This window comes from Cibotium barometz, chromosome 25, assembly GCF_041138505.1.
Source record: "Cibotium barometz isolate CiBa-2024 chromosome 25, ASM4113850v1, whole genome shotgun sequence".
Classification (NCBI taxonomy): domain Eukaryota; kingdom Viridiplantae; phylum Streptophyta; class Polypodiopsida; order Cyatheales; family Cibotiaceae; genus Cibotium; species Cibotium barometz.
Window position 1 is genome coordinate 22,362,466 of NC_141070.1, and position 20,791 is coordinate 22,383,256.

Sequence of the window (20,791 nt, forward strand, 5' to 3'; positions counted from 1 at the left end):
GATATCTACATTAGGACCCTAGTAATGGACTCATGCGATTAACCCCATGAGGAGCGTACCTTTCTTTAGTTACACTGTTCATAGCACCAAGTTGCTCAGGTATGGATAGACCCAAAGAGTTCCCATTCTTAGGCCTCACTGGGAGGCGTATGACATTACACCTCCCTTTCAAAGAAGATTCTCGCAAACACTTTGGCATTGTATAGAAGAAGCCAAATATCCTACTTCTTTTGGCTATTTCTACATGGTGGGTTGCCCAACAATGCATGGAGATATATTTCTAGATGTCAAGCTCCATTGTTTATGTGAGTGCAGGGGAGCACAAAGAATCTAGATATCTATAGCCCAGCTCTCGGACAAATTGAGGAGTGATCCTATGTGAGTGCTATTGCATGGTTGATTCAATCAAGCCCACAACTGCTTTTTGAGGGCAAGGTAGCATAACCTGTTATGCTTGTCTATAGGGGCATAGCTCAAAGATGTTTGCTTCAAGATATCCCCTCGGTTACGATACACACCACCTTCATTGAGTATTGACACCACACCACCTGGGAGATTATTGTATTGCTAGTATCATGGCAATCTAGAAGACTAGATGCTCAGAGGCCTTCAAGCGTATTCAGGTTTATGACAGTATGTGTCACTCTCTTTTGGCCACCTAGTCCCACATACAAGTATTTTATAGAGCCGTGAAAACAAAACATAGTAGATTTATGAGAGTGTTGAACTGAGGTATTTTCTCCTCCTCTGCTCCTACACGGCTTTTCCACTCTTATAGGGCTTTTTATGGCAACATAGTGTCCCTGACTGCTTGAAACCTCCTTAGCTTTTGGCTTGAGATCTCCATTTGCATGATTTATTTTACTTATGGAAAAAAATAATGCACTCAATTTGGGTGGATCCACATGATTTAAATGCATTTGTTAGAGATATACAAGAGATCCTCATTAACCCCCTTCCCAAAAAGCTTTAAAAAAAAATAATGCTTGTCCTATGCAAGAACTGAACATCACAGATTACATTTTCCAAGGATAAGAAGTGAAAAGCCATCCAAATTCCATGTTTGGATAATGAGAAAGATGAAGATGATGGTGGTGACCCACCAACAGGTACAACCGAGAAGAGAAGAAGTCAAGGAGCACTCAAGACACTTACCCGGAAGAGTCCAAGGAAACTCAAGGCACTTGAAGGACACAAGAAGACAAACCAAGTGACCTCAGGAAAATCAGGTGTCCAAGACCAAACACCACAGAATAAGGCATAGCCAAATGAAGTCTACACCAAGGACTGAGTGAACAGGGACAAGGTTCCAACTCCAAGTCAAGCAAGCCCCACCTACACTCAGAAAGAAATCCATATCCCACCATCCCAGATGTCATTCCCATGACCCACTGCATGAATACTTTAATCTGATGGATGAAGGAGCACAAAAGTGGCGGGAAGATTTCACCGACATTGATGAAAAGGTTATCAGAGAAGACAGCAGCATGAAGCCAAACGCCAAGCAACTCAAGAATTTCAGAGTTTACTTCATTTGCAATATTACAGGAGAGACTGTTCCAACCCGGAGTGTAATGGCACAAGAAAGATGGCTGGAGACGCGAGCACTGCAAGCAACCATGACCTGAGAGACCCAATGGCGGGTCAAACAAAAGTCATTGATTATTCAGAAGCAAGAAAGTGCATTTGGGCAGCAACAAGCATGAATGCACCAAGCTACTCTCCCCTACTTTCTTGACCTCTACACAGATGAAGCTGGCTAATATTATCGAGTCCTTTAGAAGGGTAGAACCAACTATGCTAAGAGTTTCCTATGTGATAGACATAATACTTATGATATTCTCTCCATAAGGATTGCATGGACCATGGGTTAACCAAGGTTGTGATCTTTCATACAGCCCTCTTACTAGCACATAGATTTTGGCTTATGCTACTTTTTCAAGGAGGCCTTCATAGTTTTTGTTTGTTACTGACAGTCCTTGGCATAGACAATTACAGCAAATGTCTTTTCACCTCAAGATGCACATACATTCATGCCTGTCCAGTAGCATATGCCCCCCAAAACACCACCACCAACCCCCCCCCTCCCCCTCCCCCCCCCCCCCCCCCCCCCTGCCCCCGCGGCCACGTTCTGGCAAGTACACAAACATGCCTTGTATGCATAGTCCCTAAAAACCCTATCAAAAAAGTAGCAAAATCATCTCATCTCATTTCGCGGAATATGGGCCAGATTTTTGTCTTCTTTTCTTGCAATTCTTTGGACATGTGCAAGCTGCCTCATCTTCTTGACAAACGCAGATTTCTCCACTAGTTTGTTAAGATTCTGCAACATCAAACAAAACCATAATTCCTTTATCATAAAGACCTGCATAATTTAATAAGTGATCTCAAACAAGAGAAACTCCTCCAAACCTCATCCTTAGAAGCAATTATTCGGACTCTTCTGTATTCTTCTTCTTTCTTTATGGCTAGTTTTACCAGAGCTAAGCGTTCTTGGAGCTCAGAGATGGACATCTCTCCCAAGAGTCCATGCCCCGCAGTACTATCTCGATCGAATTTCTTCATGATTTGGGCTGATTCTGCCTCAAGGGTCTGAAAAGTTCACCCCCCGCCCCCCCCAAAAAAAAAGGATAATAATTGGGATTTCCTATTCAAAAAGCCAAGAAATGACTTACAGCCATTAATAAACCTTAAACTTGTTCTACAAAGCATGTTCTCTTCTGAAGTGGATTACTGAATAAATGCTCTATAGATTATTCAATTATTAAAACATACATGCAGTTGCTGTATGATCTCTCTCTTCTTTGCAAGCTCAATAGCACGCTCATTGGCACTCATTGATGTGAGCTTCATTGTTTCAGCCTGTATTTCTCGGGCCCTTTCCTTCTTTGATTCGGCCACTTTTATCAAAGCTGACTGTCGCAACAAGATTTAAAATATATAATATACAAATGCCCATTTTGTAAATTTCCTGCATCAGGATGTTGATCTAAGACAGCTTTCTGGCCTTCGATAATATTCTCTCGTCGCAATCGATTGAAAAGCTCCAAGTTTACAAAAAACTCTTCCTTGAGAGCATCTAGCTTTTGAGACTCCTCTTTCACCTTTCTCACTATCTCGCGATTTTCTTGCTCCTGCAGTAAGATGGGGTGTATAATTTTGTTTTTAAGACAACAAAACGAGGTACATCTTTAATGTCGAAGCTTAAATTCTGGACCCAAAAAATAATAGTCATAAATATTCTAAAGCATTTAACTTTGTTTCTTTTCAAAAAAGGAGTCTTCTAGGGCCATGCATGACTAAGGGGCAGCTTTCTGCACTTCAGGATCCCTGCACCTGTTTTGTCTGGAGGCACACATGGGATCACTTGGCATTACATGTCAACAGTGTGGCTCCCTTCGTCCCCCCACTCCAAGAGTGGCCAGCCATGGAGGTAGACTGTAGTCCTATCCTGACCAAGTCTACCTCTTTTGAGGATTTATTTCAGATGTACATTATTTCTACTTAAAGAAGGATCTTTTTTGGGGCACTTAAGCTGGCAGATTGATGATGTCGCTGATGATATGAGCACGCTGATGGCAGCACTATAAGGGGGTAACTGTGTGGCACACATCCACGTGACCTAGAATATGTGAGTACTGCAAAGGAAAAACAAGACTACAACTTTAAGCAGAGCAAGTCACAAGGGCAATGAACTTAGGGCATATTGGGTGTCATGTAAGGGCTGGACGACCAGTTACTAGCTTGCATGAATTTTGTTAAAAAAATCAACACAACAAGAGTGAGAATTTGTTGAAGACTGAGCTCTCCGTATATCCTGAACTCCACCTGTGCACCTCTCCACCTGCCTGCTTTCTTCTCCTCCTGCCTGCCACTCTTCCCCTTCTCCTTCTGCCTGCCATTCCCCCCCCAAAGCATTTCCCTCCTGCCCGCCATTCACCTTGCCCCCCTTCTCTCTGTTTGCCCACTTTCCTTTCTGCCTCTCGTCTTCTTCTCCCCTCTCCTGTACGAAGACATGTATGGCTGACTGCGACAAAGACATCACAGAAATGCAACACACTTTGGAATCATGTAAGGCAAAAGTGGCTGCAGGTGAGAAGGAAATGCATTCATGGGCTGAAATTGCCAGTGCCACAAAGAAACAAATTGAGGAAGTCAACCCATGGATTGAAGTAGTAAAAAAACAAAAGGATACACTAGTCAATAAAGTAGAGGTGATGAATGCTACATTGGAAGAGGAAGCCAAGAGACGGGAACGTGCCTTACATGTACATGTAGTTGGGTGGGAAGATAAGGGAAATCCCCAAGAGGATGCAAAAGCTCTTGCAACAAAAATTGGAGCCACAGATGTACCCATTACTGGAGCATGGTGAGTAGGCAGAGATGAAACTAGGGCGAAGATATTGATCATCAAGTTTGGTGACTTGGAGAAGAAGAAGGCCTTCCTCTCCAAAAGGATGGCCCTTAAGGGGGAAAAGATTTATTTGGATGAGAACCTTACACCGGTACAGATAGCACACCGGAAGGAACACATGCCGCGTGTGCTTGAGGCAAGGAAAGAGGGGAAATGGGCGGTATACAGAGATGGCCGAGTCATCATTACGGAGAGGAGGCCCGCTTGACGGTGCGTGGCCTATGAGACCTTGCAATTCACGGTGTGGAATTGCAACGGGGCCCTTGGACAAATGCAAGATACTTTGAGGATACTTTCAGACACAGTGATATTGCTATGTATACGGAGACCTATCAGTGCACAAACAAGAGGCTTCCTGACGTCTGGGGTTATGGATGGGAATCAGTTTTCCGCCCTCAGCCATGCACAGTGCGAGGTACCAGAGGATCTGGAGGAGTGGCAATACTTTACAGGCAAGAGCTTCCTGACAAAATACATGTGGTACATAGAGATGCAGATGTGAGGTGCATGTGGGTCCGAATATGCAGAGGGGGGCTCCGCGAGCTATATGTGGCGGTATGCTACTTTCCCCCAGCCCACTCCAAGTTTGCACCATCAGGAGAGTCGCCCTATATACCACTATATGATGATATCATGAGGTTTGCCAGCATGGGAGACATATTACTATTGGGAGACTTTAATGCACGTACAGGCACAGAGCAGACAGAGTTGTATGATACTCAAGAGGCTATATACCGGGAGATCACGACAACAGAGGATGTAGGGTTGCAGAGATCAGCACAGGATGAGGGGGAGATTACAGATTATGGCAGGCATTTTTTCACACTTGGGAGTGCACATGGGTTGGTCATATACAATTGCTTATCGAGATGGCAAGGATCAGATGCTCTCACACACTGGAACTCTAAAGGGGGAGCGAGCACAGTGGACTACTTGATGGGATCTCCTTCATTGATACCTGATGTGCGGGGTTTCACGATTTCCAGTAGGCCCATTGGCATAGCAGCCGATCATGCATACTTGAGTTTCACACTAGTAGGTAGACCCCGAGAGATGGGCCAGCCACTCATCTACCTAGGTACCCGAGATACCAGTTTACACATGAGACAGTTGGGGTTTATCGAGATGCAGTATCTGATGGCTTGTTCGCTTTAGACCCGCATAGCCCTCTAGACGAGATCACGAGAGGATTGGCAGGTGTACTACATGCATCCGCCTCATATGCGTCTCCCTGCACTCTTATCCCTTCCACCCACCCCCGCAGCACTGCCCCACAGAACTGTTGGTATGATGATGAGTGTCGTGAGACACGAGCACAGCTACAGCGTGAGATTGCCATTGGGTCTCACACGCATAGACAGGCTAGGATGATCTTTCGGCACCTTGTGCGGACGAAGAAACGAGCCTATCTGGCTAAGCTAGAGGAGGAGATCTACCAACTCTTCTTGGGGAAGGACAGCAAGAGGGCATGGAAGATGTTTCAGGAGAGACAGCCTAGTACTCCGATTACTGCACCTGAGGCATGGCATACTTATGCTAGAGAGCTATATGATGCACCAAGACAGCCCCCCACCCCCCCTCCACTGGGAGCTAAACCGGCTAGCAGCACCTTTTTTACTATGCGGATGGTGCTAGATGCAATAGACAGGTTACAGAATGGAAAGGCACAGGATCATGATGGGCTAGTTGGAGAGCACTTCTCGTATGCGCGAGACACTTTGGCTCCGCTCATCGTACATGTGTTTAATCGTGCCATTTGTGAGGGTTTCCCGACAAGCTGGACAGATTATATCATTGTACCACTCTTTAAGAGTGGGGACCCCATGGTACCAGACAACCACAGGATGATCATGATTGGTCATTACTTGGCCAAATTATATGGCTCTATATTGGAGTCGGAGTTGAGCCGATGGGCAGAGGCATGGTCATCGAGCACATGGACAAGCTGGCTTTTCAGGAGAGGATTTACTACCTTGGATCACATACTGACACTTCGGGCACTTACTGAAGAGGGCAGGGCACATAAGAGAAGGATATACTGCTGCTTTGTGGACTTCCGCAAAGCCTTTGATACCATACCACGTGCCAGGCTTATGCACAGATTGCATGACATTGAGGTACCCGAGGATATGCAGTGGGGGATATATGCTTTGTATGAGTTTGTGACAGGCAGAGTCCGAGCTCCAGGCAGACTATCTGATAGGGTGACCAGCACGATAGGGGTGAAGCAGGGATGCCCGCTATCGCCCACCCTCTTTGGACTGTACATTGATGCGGTCTCTGATTATGTAGACAGATTGGGAGGCCCAGGGGCATGCAGGGGTGTTGTACCCATTTTGTTATATGCTGATGATATTGTTCTATTCTCAGACTCTCCGGAGGGATTACAGAGACACCTGGATGCATTACAGGCTTTCTGTGCGGATAAAGATCTGACAGTGAACCTTGGGAAAACCAAGGCTATGGTGTTTAACACCACACAGGCATGGGTGACGAGATCAGAGCCTCAGTTCACTTTCCGAGGGGAGCCGGTAGAGTACGTCAGGTCATATGTCTACTTGGGAGTTACTTTCACACGACCGCGTTTCTCCCTGAAGGAGGCAGCAGCAGCTAGATTAGCTCGAGGGTATGCATCCTTGGGGTCACTTGGGAGGCAGTATGCACACATACAGTTTCAGGAGCCACGCACCAAATTGTGGCTATTTGATACACTTGTCACACCGAACCTCCTGTACGGAGCTTCTGCACATGGGCCCACACAGTCTGTCTGCAAGCATCACGTGCCTCCGTGGTTGGCTCCGCTGAAAGCAGGTCTCTATAGAACTCAGTGGCAATGGCTCTAATCTCCCTGGGCTCAGTGGCTAACGATCCGTCCTACCTCCTGAGCTGGCATACTCCTGCTCGAGCATGGTGGGGTCCGGTGATCTCAAAAAACTCCCTAGTCACTCTATCACCAAGCTGCGTCCACTAAGAGGCCTGGCGATGATAGTAGAACTCATGTCTCTGCTCCTCTGCCTCTCTAACCTCCTGGCGTGCCTGGCTCAACTGGGACGCCACCCACTCACATGTAGGCAGCTGCTCCTGAAGACGCTGAAGCGAAGCAAGGCTACGTCTCAAGCGACGCTCCCGCTCTCGAGTCTCTCTCAGCCGTGTCAAGGCTGTAGCGTGCAGGAAAGAGCTGAGCTCGATGAGTCCCTGGGCACACTGGCCTGCTGCATCCAGCTCAGAGCTCTGGCTATCATGCCATATTCTCTCAATGTCCTCAGACAGACTGGGATCTGTAAGTATCCTCTCTGGGATCCTCAACTGCAAGCTGGTCTCCCGTGTCCTCTCCTCCAGTGTCAAAATAACTGGCGCAGGGTCTGAAAAAGAGGTGCCAGCGAGAATGCCAACGGAGCCACCCCGCTCCCCGAACCTGTCCCCCACATAGAAGCGATCAATCTGTGATAGATTAGTCCCTCCCTGCCGGCGATCCGACCGAGAAAAACTAAGACTATCCTGAGAGCGAGAGAAAGCCTCATGCTGCCATGCATCAGTGATCCGTAGTGACATACAAAATCGCTCCCAAGCTGCAAGCTCTATGCCGTGCACTGTAACATGACTGCCTCCCATCCTATCGGCCGGGTCCTCAAGCATGTTGAAGTCTCCCCCAACACACCAATGTGCGGCCTCGGGCAATACATCTGTAACAAGGGTCCAGAACTCTGCTCTGGCACTAGCATGGTTGGGCGCATAGACATTGAGCACACCAAAGTGCTCATCGTGCATCCTCAGAATAACATACTATGCTCTACCAGGCACAATGACCCCGCGATCCACAATGGCCTGCCGCCATACATCCGCAATGACCATACATACTCCTCCCTGCCCACCCAAGGAGCCAAAGCCTGCAGAACAAAATGTGTCCCATCTACCAGGCATCACCGACCCATATCTCCGAATCCTGCTCTCACTCAAATGGTGCTCCTGCATCATCAGAATATCAATACTGCCCCCAACCAGGCATCTCTGAAGCTCCTGCCTCAAGCAACCACGATACCGTACATAAATACTCACATAAGATGAAGAGTGGACTAAGGACCAAAGGAATTACTAAAAAAATGGATTTTTGACACCTCACAATAGAGATTCCCCCCTCATGAATAAGGCGCCTAATTCACATGTGTGGTGGAGTTTTAAATCATCAAAAATCGAGATATTTCATCTCTCCTCTCTCCTAATTCAAGTCTAGTTCCAAAAAGTAAGCTAAAGTGACCTAAAAATGGTCAAAAATTGACCAAACTGATATGAAAAATTCTAAATCAGTTTGCTTGGTTAGGAGCTCACATTTTCCTACAAATACAAGCCTCCCCCTTTGTTGAAGCTTAATAGTGTTTTATGCACTGTTACTCTACTCCTCCCAAGAGCCAAGAACTGTGAATTTCTTAATAGTTCACTAGTTTTTAACCATTCCCTCTTCTAAAGAATTGGTGACCACTCTTGTTGCAAACAAGAGTAGAACCCTCAAACCATCAAGCCAAAGGAAAGCTTCCAGAATTCATGTAAGTTAGAAATCTTATATTTTTCTTTATTCTTTTAATGGTTTTCTAAATTGTTTGTTATCTTAAAATGATAAACAGATGCTATGCCTTCTTGGAAAGGCTTTCCCCCTCTCTCATTCTTAAAATCAGCCCTTCTTTATCCTAGTTAAGTGATCTAATTGTTGGAATTAAACTTTTCATATTGTTTCTCTCTTAAAAGTGAAAATTGATTAGTTTAGAATGCTTTAAATCAATTGGGGATAATTCCTAAGCAGATTAAGGTTAGAAAAAGTAAAAAATGGTTAACCATACAAAGGAGGTTATGGCGAAATTTTCTAAAAATTTATGAAATAAATTTCATCTTTTATTAATCAAAAAGAGTAATCCCCATCGTTGTGTATTCTAAAAGTATCATTTTCATTCATGCATAGAAAGATGCATATTGATTATTATTTTTATTATAAAAGAGTGATTTTTAATAGAATTAAATTCTATGCATAGAAAGATGCATATTGATTATTTTTTTATTATAAAAGAGTGATTTTCAATAGAATTAAATTCTTTGCATAGAAAGATGCATGGCCTGCCCGTGAATAGCGGCAGACACCAACTCCGTGTTCCAATCCGTCGCTGGTGCTGCACTTAGTGGAAAGGAGAAGATCATTGTGCCAGATGGGCACAAATCCTTCCCTCCATGTGAAGCCACTCTGCTCGGGTCTTGGAATATGCATACTCTAGGCTCCACCTGTCACAATGAACACATCTCTAGGAGGGAGGGGGAGGTATTGCCACTGAACCATGAAGAAATACAAAGAGAAGCACCTCCATACTGGAGGACACCAGCTCCCATCCTGGGTCCTTGTGGCCAGAGCCACCCACCTCCATCCGTGCCAATGGCCAGAAGTGAGTAAGCATGTCGGTGATACGCAGATCATGCAGATGATGTGAGAGCTCTATGTCCTGCCCAGGAATAGCGACAGACACTGACTCTGTGTTCCAATCCGTCCCCGGCACTGCACTTAGAGGAAAGGAGAAGATCATCGCGCCAGATGGACACAAATCCTGCCCTCCATGTAAGCCACTCTGCCCGGGTCCTGGAATATGCATGCTTTGGGCTAAATATGTCACAATGAAGACATCTCTAGGAGGGAGGGAGAGGTATTGCCACTGAAACATGAAGAAATACAAAGAGAACCACCTCCATACTGGAGGACACCAGCTCCCATCTTGGGTCCTTGTGGCGAGAGCCACCCACCTCCATCCGTGCCAATGGCCAGAGACCATGTCGGTGATAAGCAGATCATGCAGATGATGTGAGAGCTCTACCCGTGAATAGCAGCAGACACCGACTTCACGTTCCGATCCGTCCCCGGCGTTGCATCGCGCCACCCTGTGGGGTGGAAGGCCTGGAGTGATGCATAACCACACAGATGTGAATGGGGGCCACCGTCTCCTTGAGGATACCTCTCCCTTGACAACGAGGCATCGGAAGAAGCTGTAGTCAATTGGTTGCCCCAGAACTTGAGGGGGGGGGCGCCCTGGCGACTCTTTAGTGAAGGCAACCTCACAAACTCTTGAGAGCAGCCTGTTTCCTATTGGCCTGAGGAAACTATTCTTCTTATGATACCGCTGGAACTTCGACCAGGTGCTAGAGGACCGCAACTTTTGTCCAGGTTCACAGGGCTCCCACAGATCTATTGGAAGTTTTTGGCTTCCCAAGGGTCAGCCTTTGGACAAGTTCTGGAAGTCCCCACCGTTCCAGAGACAATTCCATGGCTGCAGCAGCTGTCACAGCCAGTGTTGATGGGGTACCGCAAGTCATGATATTCATCAATGACCTCTGTTTGACAGATGATCATGTGATGCTACTACGACCAGATGGCTCCTTATTCAGGCGGTGGATGGAGATTGCGGGTAGGCCAGAGTGCCGTGTCTGCCGACAATAGGGCCACATTGCCAGACGCTGTACCAAAGCCAAGGGCCACACTAGGAGACAGCACAAACACGCCCCCTACACGACATAGCTGGCGTCCCCTCCAGCCCTCGCTGCCCCCAAATCTCCACTTGTTTGGGTTTATAGATGGGTTGACAGACGGGCACCCACTCCTGATCCACCATGAGATCTCATTATAGTGGGAGAGCTGCTGATGTTGACCTATATTGCATGAGGATGTATTTCATGGTGATGTACAGCGGAGTGTACAGTAGTGGTAGCTTTGGCAAGTATTGGTATACCGACCCTTCTCCAGTGATGATTACTCTTGCTTCATCGTGCCTATCGCCTGAATATCTACATTGGGACCCTCATGAGTGGGAATGGACTGATGTGACTAACCCCATGTGGAGCATACCTTTCTTCAGCTACACTGTGCGTAATGCCAGGTTGCTCATGCTTTGACAGAACCAGAGAGTTCCCACTCTTCGGCCTCAGTGGGAGGAGTATGCCATTACATCCCTCATTCGCAGGAGATTCCGGCAATTGTACAGGAGGAGCCAGATATCCTACTTCTGGCTGTTTCTACACAGTAGGTTGCCCACCAACCAGTGGAGAGAGATTTTTGGTGTGGACCTCTCTTGTCCTATATGCCCAGCTCTGTCCGAGACAATGTATCATTGCTTATGGGAGTGCAGAGGAGCATAGAGGATCTGGGTATCTATAGTCCATCTCTTGGGCAGATTGAGGAGTGATTCTATCTATATTACTTGAAGTGCTATTGCATGGTTGACTCAATCTGGCACACAGGAGCAGACCCTGTTATAGTTGTCCATAAGGAGATGTTTGCTTCAAGATATCCCCCAGTTATGATACACACCACCTTCTCTGAGTATTGACACCACTTCGGAGATTATTGCTAGTATCATGGCCTGGCATATCTGGAAGACCACATGCTTAGAGGCCTTCGAGGGTATTCAGGTATGTGACACCCAGTGTATTTGCAGTATATGGAGTGACATCACTCACACTCTTTTGGCCACCTGGGCCTGCATTTAGGGATCTTCTAGAGCTGCACAGACAAAATGCAGCAGATTTATGAGAGAGTGGAACCATGGTTTTTTCTCCTCCTCCACACCTACAGGGCTTTTATGGCAGCACCGTGCCCCTGATTGGTTAAGATCTCCCTACCTTTTGGTTTGAGATCTCCCTTTGTATGGCTTTATTTCACTTCAATGGAAGTCTCTTTCTGAAAAAATAGAACTAAAAAAAATACACGTTTGGATGCTCTTTCCAGCATTGAGTGTTTTTCAGTATAAAATGACTACACATCCTCTTGAAAAAAGCATACCTTAGCATACCTAGCATCAGCAGCAGCTTGATCACAAGCATCAACAGCTGCTTTCCTTAATCTTCTGTGTATACTATCCTTTATCTGATCTCTTGATCTCAATTCTTCCTGGTACCAAAAGAAGGCAGGTCATACATGAATGGCTTTAATAACATATTCTGTGATGCAGAGCAGCCATTGTTGTAAATCTAGTCACCATCTATGAAGATATATAAGCTTTTAACTTTCACTTCACTCTCGTTAGTTGCTTTTGAAAATTTGAATGCACAGCTTTTAAAAAATTTAGGGGTCAAAACAAGGTTTATATGCAGTATCAAAGGAACAAGCTAAGGAAACTATCCCTAGCAAAAGGAACCTAAGCTAAAAATATGGGCCAGAGCGAGAAAAGCACCCGAGGCTTAAATGAATGACTCTTCCACAGGACCTGTTCTGGTTGTCTAGTATATATAAAACTGTTTTTAGCTAGCAAAACTGGCACCATTACCCGCAATTAACCTATCTTATGCATTATTACTGTCCAAAAGAGCAGCTCTGCACCTTCCACATGTAACAATTTGCATTAATCCATTACCTGCTGCTATGGTTATAACAACGTTATTTGAATAGCATGTGACCACCCTGTTCAAAGTTATCTACTGTGACCATAACAACCACCTTGAATGATAGTAAAGGAGGTGGAGGAATGGCAGAGGAAGAAAGACTTATTGAGATAAAATGATCTATGAATTGCCAAGATGACCTGGGAGATCAGGATGGTAAAAACTAAATCAAAAGTTGCATAGAGGATCTGTAAAAACTATCACAACAAAAATAGAAGATGAAATGGGCAGTCCAGTGTAACAGAACATATCAGACTAGCACTATGAGGCACTAGTGTGTTCTCGCCACTTCTAGGACTGCAAGCTCACTCTCTGTTGGAGCAATGAGGTTGAAAAGACCGCTGAAAACCTCATCTTTTGAGGGACAAGATGGTGATCCCTCGATTTATTGAACATGTCAGAGATCCCCATCTGGACACCTCGTGGTCTCCTTTGGGAAGTGGATGTGATTTCACAAATCCTAGGCCTGTGGGACTGTCTCGAGATAAGTCCTGGGCATGGGCATCTTGATGCAGCTAACTCTCTAGAGATCGAGATAAGGGCGTTCTTAGACAGAGGTTCTGGGAGCGTGATCTGGTTGGCTGTCCTTGTGCCTCATTAGCATGTGGCTCTCTAGCAAAGCATTGCCTGAAATTCTAGAACAAGATGGAAGGATTCTTTGGCCATTGTCTTCTCGCCTATGAAAATGTCACCATCTCAGCATGTGCCATGAGAAGGTACACGAAAACATGAGCTATAGCATGTGGCCATAGAGTTGGACTCCCAAGTCATGCACCATGTGGAGATTCCTCTGAGCATATCCTGGCAGGTGGCCATTGATAAATGATGGAAGATGACCATAACAAATCTATGCTATTTTAAGAGGCCACAGGAATCTGGTCAAGTATGGCAGGTCACCATAAAGCATTGGACTTTCAACAGGCGCCTCGAGAGGCTCTCGAGAGGACATATCTCATGGGATTTTCCCATTTGATTTTGGTCCGCCATGGCAGATCGCCATGAGGTTTGGACATTGGACAATGGTAGTAGAGATGCTGCCCCATATGATGACAACAAACCTTTACATCATGATAAATTATTTTCTGTGATTTAAGTTGTGTTGCCTGTTGCTTGGAAAAAGATTTGTGCGTGTGAATTGTCTTCATGCGTAGACATTGCCTGGATTTAAAATGTAGGTGAATTGTCCATGATGATTTTAACCACATTGGTTAACATGGTTTCCATGACCAACAAGCAAAGGCGGACACACTAACATCAAGAGCAACAAGGAGATAGATTACAACGTCCACAACAACCAATGGACGAGCGCCCACAACGATCAAGGTGTCATCTCCGCAGTTCCGGCTTCAAGAGCATGTGGCAACAATGAGCTTGAATTAGATTCCCAAGCAATGAAGATCAAGAGTGTTTATGAGAACTGCCATTGTATTTGTATGAGGCCATCTATGAGCCAAACTAGGTCATGGGCACATACGGTGGACACACCTTGAGTGAGTGTGAACACCTATGGCCTTGTATATATGTCAATTTCTCACATAATAGGAGGACTCTCCCATTTGCACAATCAGTGTTGCTCTTGTCTAAATCCTCTTGCTAATCTCTGCTTAGCTCCATGCTAGTGAGCTTGTGAGTGAGAAATGAAATGAAATGAAATGTTATACTAACGTCTTCAAAAGGCCAAAGTGACCTATGAGACCTATGAGAGAGTGTGTATGCTAGAGGAGAGGAGAGGACCCCTAGGGCAAACGCGGTGGAGCTCTTGGAGTGCAGCTGGCTGAAGGATGAACCCCCCACAACATGAAGATTAGAGGTAAGTGAGCTTGCACCCTTTTCCTTTACATGGCGCACAGTGCCAGGGACAATCCCTCAGCTTTATTATTTGAGGACTAGACCTAGGCTCCTTCCTATACATTTCGCAAAGACCATTTCAGTGAACTCACTCCACTTCCAATTGCAGGCATGCTTAGCCTATGCCATATTTACCACCAAACACTTTGAAGAAACTCAAGAAGTTTGAGGAGAGGAGTAGATTTTCGATCATATGATAGCCCATGTTGTAGGAATAATAATATATATTAAAAATTAAGCTAAATTTCATTCAAAAACCCAAACACTAATGTATGAGTCACAGAGAGGGAAAATTTCCTTAGATAAAAAAAGCATGCATGCTCTGAGATATACCTGCCAGTATTTGTAATCGGAATCATCTCGAAGATCCACGGCAAAGGCTTGTATTCTCTGCCGCTCTTCTTCAAATTGTTTCTGATACAAAGCATGCTCCCGTAGCACAGCCGATGTTGTCAGCTTGACCTGCAAAGACTCTGACAGCTTCAGAACTGATCACTTATGAGTTCCTCTGTAAAAAGAATCATTCATCTTATTACACGCATCCACTTGACTAGTTAGGGATTCGACTTACTCCACCAGCTGGGGGAACTGGACATGGACGAGCCTTGGGTGGAATGTATTCAGTTTCCAGCTTCCGTGCTGAATCAATCTGCAAGATGAAGATTTGAACCTTGTAAGTAAGCACCTCAATTAGGCTACCCTGCATGGCATCTTTTGGACGACTCATCTGGTCATAACATGGGGTAATGTAAACAAATATCAATCAGAAACTGAGCATCGTCCATTCACAATGTTGGTGCTTATAGAATCATAAACACAAATGAAACAAATGCATATCTTGCATGTGCATGTGCATGCATGCGTACGTGTGTGTGTGTGTGCTCTCGTCCTTCTTGTGCTGTGGAGAGCCTCGGTGTGTCTGTGCACATGCCTACGCCTGTACAATCTGTTGTTGGTATCTGCGCAACTCGTCTGTCCAGTGCTGCACAGCTGCTTTTTGGGAGAGCATCCAAAGCATGGTCTTCCTCAATCTGCATCGCCTGTCCAGCAGTCAACATGTTGTCCTATCATCTGCGACCAGTAATTGCATGTACCTGCCCCGTTTTCTGCTCTTTCCCTGCATGAAGTTTTCAGCCTACCTTCAGCAATCTCTAAAGGCCTGCCCACTGTGCCTTCTGGTGGATTGGTCTGCGTAGCTTTTCTTGCCTTGTGAATAGTCTCCTCTTCTTCGATGATGTCCAATAATCGTCTACCGTACAGCTTTACCTTTTCTCCTGTACTCACCATGGACACCCATGAACAAGTCTTTCATGAGAGTATACACCCGTGGGTGTATACAGTAATTTGTGCCCCACGTATGATGGGCAATCGTAATCGTTTTCTACATTTTGTGGGACACTGATTGACCCATCCTTCTGCCTATTGCTGTGGAGATGAAATGTCCCACTCTCACATTGTGGCCTCCGGCTGATTTTGTTCGTCCTAGTTTAGGCAAAGCCCCCTTAAGTTAAGATACCTAATTCAGCACCTGTTGTTGCCAATATGGGTGTGCAGACAAGAAGCAAAACTGTGCAGCAGCCCCAAATGCAAGTACGCTCTGAGGCACCTCAGAAAAACACTGCTGCAAGAGATAATAATGTGTTGGATGCGGAGGGCTGGCAGATCCCGCATCCAAGAAAAGTAATCAATGTCAAACCGCGACCATTGCAGTCACGCACTTGAACAGAGTCATTTGCATCTACATTTCACAATAAAGCATCCACCTCTACAAATGTTGATGCTGGGATGTTGTGGGTTGATGTGCTTAAGGGTGGAATGATGAAATTGCAAAGCATGCAAGCTGACATTGATATGGCTTTTACTTGAAATTACTCCCATTCTTTTGACAATAAATGCACCAGTAAAATGTATGACATATAATGTACAGGGGTTGAATAACCCAAGAACTTGGAGTTTGGTTTGGGACTGTATAGAATGAAACTGGATATAGCATGTTTGCAGGAACATAATCAGCATGCTTTAGCCAGGCAAACTAGTTTTTTCCATGACTATTATGCACGTTTGAATACTTTTTCTGGAGTTTGTGTACTGGTCAGACATGCATTATAGCAAACAGTGGCTTATAATGATCCAGGGTCGTTTGATCATTGTGCAGTGTATGTTGAATGGCCAAGTTTATGAATTTACATCGGTTTATGCTCCCTCTGTATCAACCCAAAGAGCTAGGCTTTGGCACAAACTTTTGCAATATCCATGGCTAGCAAATACATTTCTGTGGGGACTTTAATAATTCGCCATTGACAACACCCGTGGTCACTCCCATATATGACTGCAGCTGAAAGGGTATGTCTCATCATGGAAAAGAAAAACAAAACAAGTACAAATAGCATAGCTCTCTGAAAGTAGTATATTTATGTTTACAAAAGACCAAAGGGTCTATCAAACAAAAGTGTTACAATGAATCCATGAAGTAATTGTATCGTGGAAAAATGGAAAAAACCAAAACAAAATAGCTACCTAGATAAAACCATCATACGAGGGATTGAGAGACCATGTGACACGGACTATATCTAAAAAAGAAAGAAACATTTTATTAACGTCTACAAAAGACCCAATGGGTCTATGAGACCAACATGTGTTACAAAAGTTCCATGTGTAAACTGTGAAGATGGAAACAAAAAGTAGACCCGTGTACTGCTCTGGCCTCCCACACGTGTAAATTGTGAAGATGGAAACAAAAAATACTGACAATGAAATGAAAAGAAGACCTGCATACTACTCTGGCCTCCCATGTACATGTGGTACTGAAAATCCCGGAGTAAGATGGCTAAAGATACTCCATGAATGTGAGAGAAAGAAAGAAAGAAAGGAAGTTATATTAATCGTCTATGAAAGACCCAAAGGGTCTATGAGACCAAAAAGTGTACAATGATGTCCATGGAATCTCATAATCATGGACACAACAACAACAAAATGTATACAATGATGTCCGGAGACGGAGTGATGTATATCCAATCCTGATCTAAAGCACCAATCTATCAATATCCATGAGCCTCTCTCAACATCAGCTGAATAAGTCACTCATGTGGTATTGAGAGAGAGAGAAAGAAAGATATACTAAGCATCTACTAAAGACCCAATGGGCCTATGAGACCAAAATATTAACGTCTAGAGGAAGTATATGAAAGAATGCATGCATAAGCATGCACGTGCATGCTTATGCATGGACGTGCACCTGCACCTGCACCCAAACACGTGTCTATAAAGTTACGATCTTCACATCAAAATAACTGAAAAAGCATACACAATAGTTTTCCAGTTGCTACCTGTTCTTTCACCACAGCAAACCTTGAAGGGCGCTCCAGAATATGCAAGTGAAAAGGCTGGTTTTTCGGGTTTGAATAGAATTTGGCAAGTTTCTCCCGAGACTCTTTACAAACGGCTTCCAAGGCCTTTTGAGTAGGTGTCGGCCCTTCCCTCCAGTTAGGAGATGGCTTTGCTCTAAATGGTGTTACCTATTAAAGAACATGTTGCCCAAGTAACACAACATAATTCAGCTAACTGAAGATAGAGTGATAAAAATTATAAAAGCAAAACGTCAGCAATCAGCATAGAGTTTTACACATTTAAAACTCTGCTTGCTTCATGTTAAGTACCTTCTCTTCTTCTACAACTGCAGTCTTTTTTGGGGGTGTGTACAGATTGAAGGGTTTGAAAGCAGTGGATCGCTTGTCGCGCTGTTTTATGACTAGAATCTTTTCTTCCAATCTAAGCAGAAAATTGGCCTCATACATACATGTACAAAATGCTTATAGATGATGATTCCGAGCTAAAAGTGATAGCAAAGATCATTGGCATCCAGTAAGGTAAGCTTTTGCCTTATTTCTGTTTCTACTCGTTTTCCTAGTCTAAGATATCAGGATTTGAATCTGAGACCTGCCTTTCAGTAGGCCCAGTTGCAACCACTCAAGCCATAGCCCACTGACAATTGCTTCTGTTTGTTAAACGAGAAAAATGTGCTTTTGGCAAGTATTACCTTCTGGATAACTCTTCTGCCTCGGTTGCCCAAGCAGTTAGCCTTCTGATAATGGAATCAACATACTGCCATAAGGCCATGCATGTCAAGGAAGTACTTGAAGTCCACTAACTTTCTCATAGAGCGTCATACTGAAAGGAATACAAAAGTATGACTCTTACTTCTGTGTCATAAAGCTTGATCCACTCAGGCTTGCAGAATGTGAAAAGATCCTCCTGATTGAATACAAACCGCATGAAAGGTAGTAACTTTTGTGGATGCTGGCTTAAAACAAACTTCCTGCAAACAATTTTTGTCTAGTATTTTTGTAGTTTCTCAGGTACTGTGTAAAAATTGCCAGGTCAATATTTAAGACACTCTGAAACTGCCAACACAAAACATATTAACGTCTTTTGAGGCCAAGTATGGCCTATGTAGTATGAGTCCCGGTCAAAAACTAAAAAGTTTTCCGATTGTTGCCTAAAAATTGACAAAGTGACTAGATGAAAAGGAAAACATGGATGTCCTCCCTGTGCTCAAATATGTGTGGGAAGCCAGCACGGATGTAATCATAAGCAAGGCACTCTGACAAGGTATGGTGCTTTGCCTCTAGAAATCCATGTGGGCACATCTAGCATGCTCACTGTGACTTGAACTCCCATGCCAACGTCCAATCTTGCATCAGAGGTGATGGGAACCTAGGTGAAAGGCAGCAAATGTGCAGATGGTTTACATTGGTATTGGGTCTGCCGAATAGCGGGGATGTTTTTTCTCTCTCAGCAAAAATTGAATTTCGTACAATGGGCTGATTTGTCAAGTGTAATGGACATCTTTGGAGAAAATTCACTTTTCCCAAACAGTTAGACCTTGCCTTTGAAGAACACAGGTAAATGCGGGAAAGTCTTCCCCAGATAGAATCATACCTTCTGGTTGCCAGCTTTTGGCCCAAGGGGAACTAGGGAGCATGTGTATCTTAGCAAGGCCCTGGTTTTGGCCAAGTGTCCAAATCAACCTCTAACATGGATTTCTAAGAAGGCCCTATTTTTGGCCATGTGTCATTAAGTGAATTATTAAGATCTTACCAGCAAACCCTCATACTCCTCCCCCCTTTTACTTGTGCTCCCTTTATTTTATCCTCCCCTCCGTTTTCTACCTGTTCAGCCCATTTCCACTCCCCTTTCATTTTCTTAGTATTTCATACATTCTTTATATATTGTTCAAGTTTTTTTACTTTTCCCTCTTTTCTCAGCTGCCCCCTACCTTTTCCCCTCCTCCTGGCTAGTGCCCGCCCCTGGTCCTGCCTACTTCAGTGACTCCCTTGCCTACACCCCCCCCCTCCGTGCCCACCCTTTTTGTCAGACCCTCTTCTGCCCGTTGGCAGCTCGATATTTTTTTTCAGCACTTGTTTGTCCACCTCCTTGTCACGTTTAGCTTGTAACATATGCAGTATCCAAAATGCCTCTATAAACATAATCTATAGATTAGAAGCTTTGGGTTGATTGCCATTGACTCCATGCAAATCCACTCACAAAGTGTCAATGCACCACAAGCCAAAACAAGAGCATGTGCAGGTTTATGGCCAAAGATAGGCTAACCTTAATATTGGCAACTACGTACATGAACCCTCCTCACTAAGCTTCTAACACCTCTCTGTAAGAAACAAAGTACTGGTGGAATGCCAGAAAGGTAACCCTGAATCTCATGTCTAGAATGATCTCATTGAAAAAGGATGCATATTTCACTCAACAAACCTGAAATTGCCAAATGTGAGCTCTTCCAATCGCATGAGGGCCAGATAGCCAAGTACAGTATACAGAGTTTCATCTATGCATTGGATGTTGGGTGATTTGCAGAAGAAAAGTTTTGTTGTGAGGACCTCGAGAATCTTTTTGTAGCGGCAGCATCCATACAAAACCTGCAAAATAAGGATGCTAAAGTAATTAGTTGTAGATCAATTTGAGCATAATGATCGGAACCCTAACAAACAGAAATCGAAATCTGAGCATAGAATGTGTAAATTTTTGTGGGCATCTATTTTGAGCTCAGAATTTGCATGACCTTACAAGCAAGGATTGTTTAACTCAAAATATAGGGACCCTTAATGTAGGCTT

At 44.5% G+C, this 20,791-nt stretch overlaps 1 protein-coding gene across 4 annotated transcripts in view; it reads right to left on the reverse strand.

Annotated features, from left to right (window-relative positions):
• Positions 1-2,122: 2,122 nt before the first annotated feature.
• The window catches only part of LOC147624347 (cilia- and flagella-associated protein 99-like), a 44,135-nt gene continuing 25,466 nt past the window's right edge, over positions 2,123-20,791 (reverse strand). For 3 of the 4 annotated variants that reach the window (XM_086819325.1, XM_086819326.1, XM_086819324.1), the window contains 9 exons: positions 20,432-20,595; positions 18,863-18,980; positions 18,702-18,766; positions 18,322-18,433; positions 17,992-18,180; positions 15,237-15,314; positions 14,999-15,127; positions 12,219-12,326; positions 2,780-3,134 (listed from right to left, as the gene is read on the reverse strand). In XM_086819325.1, the coding sequence (XP_086675451.1) occupies positions 2,907-3,134; positions 12,219-12,326; positions 14,999-15,127; positions 15,237-15,314; positions 17,992-18,180; positions 18,322-18,433; positions 18,702-18,766; positions 18,863-18,980; positions 20,432-20,595 (1,191 nt within the window). In that variant the 3' untranslated portion in view covers positions 2,780-2,906. Of the gene's footprint in view, positions 2,324-2,412; positions 2,593-2,775; positions 3,135-12,218; positions 12,327-14,998; positions 15,128-15,236; positions 15,315-17,991; positions 18,181-18,321; positions 18,434-18,701; positions 18,767-18,862; positions 18,981-20,431; positions 20,596-20,791 lie in introns of those variants that run through there. The other variant, XM_086819327.1, reaches the window with a different exon arrangement.